The sequence below is a fragment of the Sprattus sprattus genome (genome assembly GCF_963457725.1).
Source record: "Sprattus sprattus genome assembly, chromosome: 17".
Classification (NCBI taxonomy): Eukaryota; Metazoa; Chordata; class Actinopteri; order Clupeiformes; family Clupeidae; genus Sprattus; species Sprattus sprattus.
In genome coordinates this window covers 13650125-13660887 of record NC_137915.1, presented here as the reverse complement: position 1 = coordinate 13660887, position 10763 = coordinate 13650125, and the positions used below count along the sequence as shown (strand labels likewise).

Genomic DNA, 10763 nt, shown 5'->3' with positions numbered 1-10763 from the left:
ACACGCACACACACACACACACACGGAATCCTGAGACAGACACAGCTGTAGGTGTTTTTAGGAGGGCTGAGGTAACAGTCCTCTGACAGAGATTAATGTGTGGTTGGGCCGAGCAGCGGAGTCTGGTTGCCAGGTCTGCCGCCACTAACAGATGGACTCTGTATTACCTCTCCTCCTGCTCTAATTGGACGGTAATATAACACCTCGTCACTGTCACGACCAGACATAGTCCGCACGCTGAAGAGGAGCGAGACACAACACACTTGGGCTGTGACCGCAAAGGACGTGATAATAACGACAAGATTACTACAAGATACTGAGCACGAACTCCGAGCCCTATGCCCAGGTCAGCTCCAGAATTAAATTTAACCTTGTGGACTTTAAAAAAACCTGATGTCTACAGCTCCCAGTCCTAGACTGTGTCTATCTCATCTCATGTCCTCTAGCTCCCCTTTGTAATGTGCTGTATTTAACAACATTTAACTCCCCTTTATATCTCCACTTCAACATTTAACCAAACCAGTGCAACAACCACAAGCCGAATGTCGCCTTCAAACTCGAACCGAGCTTCCCCACTCTAAACTCAGCTCCTCATGACCATTCTCACCTCACCCTATCACCCAGGCACAAGGACAAGCAGCACACACTTCTCCCCCTTCCCTGTGCAAATCCCACACCACTTTCCCATCATTACCATCAAATGTTTCCGAAACTCGACTACACCCTAACCTCAGTACCAGTCCTCTAAGGGCCTAAGCATACCTTATATTCAGGTTTGGATGCTGGTCTGTCCAACCTCCTGTGTGCATAGACCTGTGCCCTTCATCTCTGCCACCAGGCCAACCCTCTGCTCGAAACCTGATCTCCAATTCAAAATACAAATAACCCTCAATGAACTGTATTTTTATTACATTATTAATTTAAAGCGAGGGTAATGCATGTAACCTGTGTCATTATTTCAGGCAGGGTAGAATTTGGAATACCTTAACCTAATCCCCAATTCCACACTCAGTTACAACCCTGACCCGCCATTGCTCCCAAATTTAGCACCCAGCTAAAACTCTGACACCAACCAGGGATTAATGCTATTTTTGGTAGATACATCCCAAACACTGGTTTTAAATGCGAAAAAAATGGATGTCCTGAAAGAATGTGCATATTTCATGCAAAGCACCATTGAGTTTAATTTTCAAAAAACTTAAAATTCCTAACAAGTTCTGCTCACACAAGTTCCACCCACCACTTTACTTTATTGACCATGAATAAATGAATAGCAAGACTCAAGTGAGAGTGTTTTTCCTAGATATCCTAAGTGTCTCACGTAGGTCAGAACACGCCTCTCAACACCATCACTGTGTAGCAAAACACAGGTTATTAAATTAAAGGTTAAAGGTTATTCATAAAATATAGGTTATTATTAGGCAAGCAAGCTGGGAGAAGAAGACAATTTAGAAGCCAATTTGGGCAAATAATGTCTGGAGTCCTTTGTAGTAAAACAGTAGTCTTGACTTGGGACCTTGCGGCTCCGGATCTTAGTTTCATGTCTCTTCCAGATGATGGACCTCGATTCAAATACTGTGTTCCCATCACTGCACTGGGACATTTGGGTACTTTAGTTCTAATGGTGTGTAGCAAAATACTTGAAATATAAAAGCAGACAGAAGCCAAACAATCTTCATTCTCCAGACCAGGATGAATTTCTTTCACCGGGGTTCACCTCAATGTTAAAGTAACGGAATGGGTATATACTGTATATATTGCATAGTAAATACTGTACTCTTTGCAGTGATCTTGTATGTTGTACCTCCTCAGTGTTCAAAATAACACAGTTTTAAGTGAAACTAAGTAAAAGAAAGTAAAAAAAGATAGTAAAAGTACTTTCCTTTATATCAGTGAAAAATATCAGTTTTAAATGAAACGTTTAAATAAACATGGGACTCCAGTGATACCTGTCGAACATTTTAAAAATGATTGTATTATTTTTATAGCATTTTATTGTATATTATACTAGCATTTCAAGCATACCCGCATTTCAAAGCTGCTCATGGATCCAGTCTTGGGACACCAGCTGCTCATTGCGTTTCATCTCTCAGCACTACCTGATATCAGGCCAGTAGAGGATTTCACTGTTTGGCATTTTAACAACTTTTCAATTGAATATAATTTTTTGTTGTTTGTTTGATACATCCACCATTGGGGTATTTGGTATGTTGTATCAAAACTCACTTTGATGTGTGTCCCGTCCTCCCCCCCAAACCCCCCAAACCCCCCCTCCCTTACCCTGACTTACCTCCAGGTAGACACCCCAGGGCATGACGAGGGTGGCCACCAGAAGGTCAGCCACAGCCAGGCTCACCACCAGGTAATTAGTGGTGGTCTGCAGGGAGCGCTCCCTCACCACAGCTAGGCACACCAGCACGTTCCCAAACACGATGGCCAGGATGAGCAGGGAGTAGAACATGGCATAGTAGTTCCGCTCGCTGTCGACCTCTAGCTGTTCCACACTGGAGTTCTCCGCAATGCTGCGATTGGAGTCGTTCCAAAACCACTCAGCGCCGTTGAACATCTCCATGGAAGACTTCTGGGGAATGAGACGATGAGACTGAAGGGAGTGAGAAACAAACACACAAACACACAGACACACACCCCAGCACCTGAGCCAGAGTTCAATCAACACTTACACAAAATGCACACTTTGAGCTTTATACCTAATAATATCTGAGAGACTTCTTCTATCACATCTGTAATTCTGTCTGCCCACTGCCTTGGACCCCCATCGGTTTGCCTACTGCTGGTGATTAAAACTGCATCACCAGCACTCAGCTGGCCACCATTGGGAACATTTACCATAAATGCTGCCTAGGCAGGGTGAAAAGCATTATCGAGTGTGCATCCCATCCTAACCATGGACTTTTTACGCGCCTCAAATCCGCCAGGTGTTACAAGAGCCTCCGCTCCCACACCAGCAGGCTCAGGAAGAGCTTCTTCCCTGAGGCTGTGATTCTGCTGACCTCCACACCAGGGCCCTAAGTATTATTGCACTCGATATTGCAGTCTGAGTACTTTATATCTGCACTGCTCATTCTTGCACAGGCTGAACCTCCCACATTGTTCAGATTACTATTATTTACATTGTACAAACAACCAACTGTACATTTTTGTCTGTACTGTACACACAACCATTATATGTACACTCCCCTTTCCATCTCTGTCCACTTCGCCTGTATAACATGACAACATTTAATATATTATACAGTTATAATAATCTGTTTGTTGCTCACCACTGTTAATAACACTGTACATACTGTGAGATATAGCATCACTTATGCTGTGAAACGTACTTACGCCTGCACTAATAACACTATTGTTTGCACTTCTGGTTAGATGCTATCTGCATTGCATTGGCTTTATACAGTTGAATCTACCTATCACAAGTCTAAAGTGTTCCCTCTGACCCATGGACGTATCACATGTTTTTCATGCCAGATTTCCACCATTTGAGCTTTCCTGGTGTGCAAATTAGGTTATATGTAAGAGGACACACCCTGGTTGAACAGAGGAATTTGAAAGGCAATGCTAGAGACACAAGAGACAGAAAAACTGAAAACAACCTTTGAAAAAAAAAGAACACACAAAAAACCTCAAGATGAATGGTTCTGCAAAACGACTGTCTGGAATAGAGTTCTCATTATAGCTTTTCAGTGTGTGTGTGTGTGTGTGTGTGTGTGTGTGTGTGTGTGTGTGTGTGTGTGTGTGTGTGTGTGTGTGTGTGTGTGTGTGTGTGTGTGTGTGTGTGTGTATGTGTGTGTGTGTGTGTGTGTGTGTGTGTGTGTGTGTGTGTGTGTGTATGTATATATATGTGTGTGTGTGTGTGTGTGTGTGTGTGTGTGTGTGTGTGTGTGTGTGTGTGTGTGTGTGTGTGTGTGTGTGTGTGTGTGTGTACAAAGGTAGCCTCCTCCCAATCTGTTAAGCCCACAGCTGTTTGGGCTGGGAGGCAGTGATGCGCTTGTCTGTCCTCTAAACTGTCCTAAAAAAAGGTGTTTCTGTACCTGAAACACGCAGTGCCTGGCATTCAAATGACAAATATATGCGTTATCCGACCCATACAAATACAGGAACATCTATAACAGACAATCTTATGCTCAATATCATGCAAATGTCCCCCCTATAATTTCCAATTGGAGAGGAGGATATGTAATTGGGTGATAAAGGTGCGTCGATTCCGCACTCAATTAGCCCTCCGAATCCACACCGTCATGCATCAAAGCCTGCGCAGACATGATGAAGTCTGGCATTTGCATTTCTGTGTGATTTATTGCATGCGCGGTTAAAAGGGTCAAACGGTGAAGTTCTCCCCCTCCTTAAACCATGAAAGTCTCCTGGCGAAATGTCACAGCTTAAAATGTCACCGTTTGACACAATAAATTAGTTTAGTATGTGAAAATGCAACGTTCCGATGTGCTTATGGTATAAGCGTAACTACATTCATCCTGGCGCAAATGAAAGTCAAATTATGTATTTCAAGCCAGGCTCTAAAACACAGTCGGACAGCATTCTTCAGATTAGCGTGAAACACAAATCACCTTGAAAAAAAACCTGTTCATGCGAAATAACAACAAATTAAAACAACATATGCTTCCTCCTAACCCCACCAATAGTCCATAACATAATATTATTTGTCAGATAAGTTTTACATTCCTCTTACCTGCCACTTCAAGTACCTGTTAGGCGTTTCCAGTGCTGAATTTACAGGCAATCACTTCAAAATAATGCCACTCCAGAAGGATAAACTTGAGGATGTTCGTGCGAACAGCAGCCTACTCCAAGCGGTGATGACTCCCATTCTCCGGACTTACTGAGAGAGTATTCCAAATCTGAGACTCATTAATTCACAATACTGGACATTTTGATATTCGACATTGAATAACTCAAGCTAAGCCATAAGTCTTACAGGTTTCCAGAGAGCTCGTGTGTGGCGCAGACGCTCGCGGTGCGTGTGAGCCCGCATCCTTCTTTCACATTCTCCAGGGGAACAGCTGAGGGAAGGCAGTTCGAAAACTAAGTAGCCTGGGACCAAGAGAAAAGACTGTCACGAAACGCTGCGAAGGGGGTTGCTGACAGGAGAATATATTTTTTTTAAATGTATCGCAACTTGAAACATAACTCTTTCCCTTAAAGAACTGAGTAGAAATATTGTAGTAAATTAATTCAGCTAGTATTGACTTATGTAAACGACTTTCCCTGCACTTCCATAAAGACGAGCTGGAGAATCGCCTGACAAACGAGTACAAAAACTAAAATATGATAAACAGCAGATATAAGACTGAATAGCACCAAATCAGCAAACGGATAAGCAGCTGGCATGTTGGATGGGTGAAATCTTCCCTCTCCAGTGTGTGACGGTTCGTCTATTTAGGTTGATTAGCCGACCTGTAAATTAAAATATCCAGCAGGCTAGTTCAATCGCGCGCGCAGTGAGTGGTCATTATCGGGTTGTCTCAGAATATTGCCCACCTGAGATAATTCGCGCAAACAGCCTCTGTGTGAGAGACAGAGTTTGGGAGGTAGCCTAGTTACTCTCTTGAGAATTCCCTTTGACCTTGTTATAGTCTAGATGTTCTTTCTTGCGAGACCTTGGCATTGTCAGATATATCCTTGTGAAGACCGTGTAGGTGCTGATACACACACGCGCGCGCGCACATGCAGGACACTGGCAAAGTTATTTAACGATTCAACCTGGCTTTGCCTGTATCGTCAAACACAGCCATGTCAGACAGGTGTGACGAGGTCACGCAGTTTCCATCAATCTGTAGCTATGTCCAAGCAAACAAACAACTCTAATTGTATTTTGGGCCTGTCTTGGACTGAGCGGGTTTGCTGTTCCCTTGTATGGACCCATGCAGGTAGGCTGTTAACAGACACCTTGGGGGATGACACTCCAGGAGAAGCCTCAGCATGATAAAGTCTGGGTCGTGTGCTGAGGGTGATTTACTGTGGCACCGCTCTGGATCAGTATTCAGAGAGTGGGAGGAGAGGAAAGGAGGAGGAGGAAGGGGAGGTGATGATGTGGTGGGGGAAAGAAAACCCCCCAAAACACCTACCATTCAGTTAATAACATGTAAAAAAAAAAAAAGCTGCAAAAACACTATCAGACATTTTATGTTTAAGTGTCCAATCACCAGCTAGCATGTGTGACTGCATACGAAACAACAAACAAACAAGGCTGACTTCATCAATTTTATTGTTGCAAAACGATTATAATTCACATTTGAGCGAAGATGTCCTTTGTGAAAATCAAGTAAAGGAATTATTTGAGCACTGTATTCACCTTCCCTGTATCTCCCGGTTTTGACTTCAATGCTTTCTTAAATCTTGTATGGTTTTATTATCTTGTTGGTGCTTCACAGCACCTTGCCATTGGCTGGTGAAGGGAAGGTAACTGAGATAGTGTCAGCTGTCACAGCTTATGAGAAACAGAGGGCCGCCATGAGTTGACTTAGATGTTGACACCTCTTCACGAAGCTGCTGTTGTCCACAGCCATACCTATCAACCTCAACCTCTTCAGCACCTGTGGCCTTGTCTGTTTGCTCTAAGCGGTAAACATATTGACTGAGTGTCATTTCACCAGAACAGCAATATGCTTAACACTAGTGCCACCTTGTGGTGTCATGGGCATAATGTTGGTTTCAGAAAATACTGTGGTGATCCACCTAATTATTCAGCAGTACTTGATTGTGACAGATAACTTATCTTTGTAGACATTAAAACACATGGCTCAACATAATTAACTTTACTGACAAAATGGGTCATTATACTAAAGGGATTGGATGGGATTACAATGTGTGACAGATACAGAGATATTGCTATCTATTCAATACCAACATTGAACTGAAAGGTGTAGTCAATAATTTCCCCACAAAAGTACATAATGACCTTTGGTTTGACATTTTCAGTAACTGCAGGGCTTCCAATTTTTCCTTTTAAATGGTTGGCAAAACAAGCCAAACCATATTGACCTTTTACTCGTTTCGCTCTGCCCACTTGCTGTATCCTCCCGCAAAGTGCCGAGCCCTTGAAATGGAGACGGGGGGAATGTAAAAAAAATTGCAATAAATACAAATGTTGTGAATAGATCCATGATGGGAAAGAAATAGTGTAAATCAGTATGCATTGGAGGTCATAGCAGTGTGGGATAGGATACCTTGTGTAGCCAAGTCCCTTGGCGATTCCCAGTGCAGTTGCACTTCTGCGACCCCTTTGGCAGTGGAAAACGATATTGTCATCCTCCTTCCCAGGGGCCTTTGCTTCAAATAGAAGCTCAAAGTGTTGTGGAGACAGCTTCAGCGACTGCTCCAGGTTATCCACTGTAAGAGGAGAAGACATAATAAGAAAGAGGAAGAGGATAACACACTCTCTCTCTCTCTCTCACACACACACACACACACACACACAGTCACTCTGTTGGGACTGGGGGTGAACTGGTGGTGAACTTCAGCTGTCACTCACATGGAATGTTGATAGACCCAGGGATTCGGCCGGCTTGGAATTCATCAGGATTGCGCACATCAAATAGTTGGATATCGTTGCTCGACAGCATGGATCGAAGCTGCTCATAAGACACCACAGTTTCTGCAATTGACAAAACAATAATAATCTGCACATTTTGCAGGATGTATTTTAAGATAATTACCAGACCAGTTGGTTGTTCCTAGTCCATAAGTACTACTGAGAACTAATAGAATGGATACCATGGTGGATTCAGGGACCCAGAAACGAACAGATGCAGTGAGCCAGATTCATAGGGTGAAAATTAGGCTGCGGTGAAATAGTCTTTTTGGTTTAGCAAGGTTCCAAACTAAGTGAAATAACCCAGAAAGCAAAGGACGTAATGCCTTCCAACAATTATTTGCGACAGCAACAATGATCAACATGACCACAGTGGTTAAATAGTAACAAGAATTACGTCCTAAGTTTTCTCCTAACCAGATTTCCTTGACCTTGATGGAAAACATCATAAAGTCAAGGACCGATGCGAAGGAGAACTCAAAAGACTTACGCTAATAGAATCCAACTGCACTTACACTACTAGACTACATAATTATGTGAACCCACAACTTCTTCTGGGAAATGCAGGCTCCAATCTAAGAATAGGGAAAATCAAGTGTAAATTATTAAGAATTTCAACTTCTGTTTCTCTAAAAATGTAGATTTCGAATAATTAACGGACTGGATGTTCTTCTTTTAACTGCAGTCTGCTGAACAAAAATACTAAGCAAAAAAGACTAACCGAACAGGGCCTCGTTTCCCGAACGCGCACTTAGCCTAAAAAGCACTTGAAATCGCTCGTAAGAGGATTCCTACGTTGCAGACGGGTTTCCCAACGCCACACTTAGCTTAAGTGTATCTTTCATTGAGAGGAATTCTACGTGTGGTCAGGACCAGTAGTAACTTCACACTTAGCGATGTAATCCACCAGGGGCGTCGTTCGACCGTCGTTCGGAAGAAACGGGAATTAAAAAAAAAAAACATGGCTACTTGAAGCGAGGAATATTTTACATGAATAAAGCTATCTACACAACTTTTTATATGTTTATAATGACTCGGTTTGATCGGAAATGTGCTACGCGACCAATGCAGAGTATTTAGGTCTTGACTGAAGCTTTCAAACAGTAGTTTGATGGCACATTTAGCGCTTATGCCACCACTCCATTGGCTTATATGGTAGCTTCTAGCTAGATGGTTGTATATTATGTAGAAGAAATCCAAACGATGTTTCTGTGTATAGCACATCATGAGAATGTCATTGTTTCACCTGCCTATTCCCATCAAAATAGAAATAAAGAATATTGAGTATTTGAAAATAAAGATTAGGCTATACAAAACTAGTGCATTGCCCGTAGGAATTATGCATTCTGTAGTGTTAGCAGACGTAGGGCTGTTGGGTAGTGTAATGGCAAGACATATTTGCACTCCACATAGGTACAGGTTACACTGAAGTATTTTTGTGATGCATGTTTCCTTTTCATTAAGAAATGTGTTAATGGTAGCCTTTTTGGAGAGTTACCAACAAATAAAGTTTGAGATTATGTAGTGGATGCAGTTGAATATACTGTAGATGTCAACGTTGCTGTCTAAACTATAAACTAAATGTCATAAAGAAAGACATTATTTAAAATGAAGTTATGGTTGAAATAGGATCACTTCTTTATTGTAAGGGTAAGTGTAGGGCAAGAATGGTCATGCAGTTGGACTCAAATGTAGGTTAATTTTATTGAATGTATGTAGCCTACTGTACTGTATGACTTTGATGATGCTAGCTTTGACAGCCCACTCTCAGACAGATCGTAATAAATGTCTTTACAATGGGAACACAGTTTAAATAGGCTTCTCTGCTGGAGATGGCGTTACTATCCCCGCCCCGAATTTAGTGCACATTGCACGTTCGATGCACGCATAGGCTAGCTAATTTCACAGCAATTAACGTAAACAGGTTAACCTGACGTAAACAGCTCCTAAGAGCTACTTAAGAACTCGTGCACGTTGCGCTCGTGCACCTGACTTTAAGTTGATGGTTGGGAAACGCACGTAAATACAAAGTGCTACTTAGTGTACGATGTCGCGAAAATCCACGTAGGCCGTTAAGATACATCGTTATCGGGAAACGAGGCCCAGGGCCCTCATCTGGTTCCCTCCCTCAGCGTCCCGCCCCCGCTCTAAATAACCAACCAATAAGGCCTCATACCTCCACCCCCAAATAACCTAGGTGAAATATATGACGCTAATATGATTGACTAATGATTGCTAAAATAATATTACTGCGTGTGGCAGTATGACTATGTGAGGGTTGCTACAACACAATAACAAGTGACCAGGCGGCTTTGTAACATAATTGATGTATAAATCTACATGGGCTTAATTATTTTGTAGAGAAATCAGCATCTCTCAATACACACTTGTTCTGCTCATAACAGCATTTGTTTACAAGTGCATCTTGACCGCTTCAATATGGCGACTACGTAGACGCACGTCAAAACAATCTACTTATATACCACAGAATAGCACAGAGAACTTGCATTCACTTAGTCACGACATGGTAAAAACAAAATCAGCCCAAATAACATCCAAAATCAGAACAACATGCCAACTCTGAATATTCCTCGCTAGTTTATTTGGCAAGGTCAATTTCGTTTGTTAAAATAGGCTAGAAACTGACGTTAGCAAAATGGTTAGCAGACACCTACATACAATTGGTAAATGGCACCCCCTCAACAGAAGTGGGACAACTTTACCAGGATCAGGTGATTCATCGTTGTAGTTGACAGTGGAGGTACTTAAATTGTAACACTGAATTGTCACACTTCCGCTGCGACATGCTATTTTTCCAATAGCGGACAGGAATATACGGCTTACGAAAAAATAAGATAACATATTCTGTAAATAGTTAGGTCCTTCCCAACTACTCACGAAGGCTCAGGGCTTGTATTTGGGTGATAGGCGAGATCTAGCACAGTAACCAAACATTTGAAGCCCCCTGCTGTCCACTGCGACGTACTACATAAAATTGAGAACGTTAAACAAATATTTCACATGATGTAAATACCTACATTTTGTATAGGATCTAACACAGTACAAATACGTAAAGCTATGTTGTATGATCGAAACGTAAACTAAGGCTTTCCAAAATAGTTAGCTACGAATAGAAGATACCAAGTCAATTTCGTAAAACCAATCAGCATCATCAGACACTAAGCATGCGCTCTGA

The 10763-nt window shown here is 42.2% G+C and overlaps 2 protein-coding genes across 2 annotated transcripts in view; both read right to left on the bottom strand.

Annotated features, from left to right (window-relative positions):
* Nucleotides 1-2572, bottom strand: part of drd3 (dopamine receptor D3) — a gene marked incomplete at both ends in the record, with an annotated part of 16448 nt that extends 13876 nt beyond the window's left edge. Inside the window, one exon of the mRNA XM_080854680.1 lies at nt 2291-2572. Coding sequence (XP_080710806.1) covers nt 2291-2572 — 282 coding nt within the window. The remainder of the gene's footprint in view (nt 1-2290) is intronic.
* A 3676-nt stretch (nt 2573-6248) lies between these two features.
* On the bottom strand, nt 6249-10638 carry LOC308377918 (thiosulfate:glutathione sulfurtransferase). The gene is made up of 4 exons (XM_080854698.1): nt 10291-10638; nt 7508-7630; nt 7203-7365; nt 6249-7072 (listed from the first exon to the last, which is right to left on the bottom strand). The coding sequence occupies exons 1-4, from the start codon at nt 10427-10429 to the stop codon at nt 7021-7023; spliced, it is 477 nt and encodes a 158-aa protein (XP_080710824.1). The 5' UTR covers nt 10430-10638; the 3' UTR covers nt 6249-7020.
* Nucleotides 10639-10763: the final 125 nt, after the last annotated feature.

Coding starts and splice junctions, on each gene's coding strand:
- LOC308377918 (XM_080854698.1), bottom strand. CDS start 10,429: ATGTTATCTTATTTTTTCGTAAGCCGTATATTCCTGTCCGCTATTGGA. Junction 7,366..7,507: donor TGGGTCTATCAACATTCCAT/GTGAGTGACAGC, acceptor CTCCTCTTACAG/TGGATAACCTGGAGCAGTCG. Junction 7,073..7,202: donor AAGGGACTTGGCTACACAAG/GTATCCTATCCC, acceptor CTCCATTTCAAG/GGCTCGGCACTTTGCGGGAG.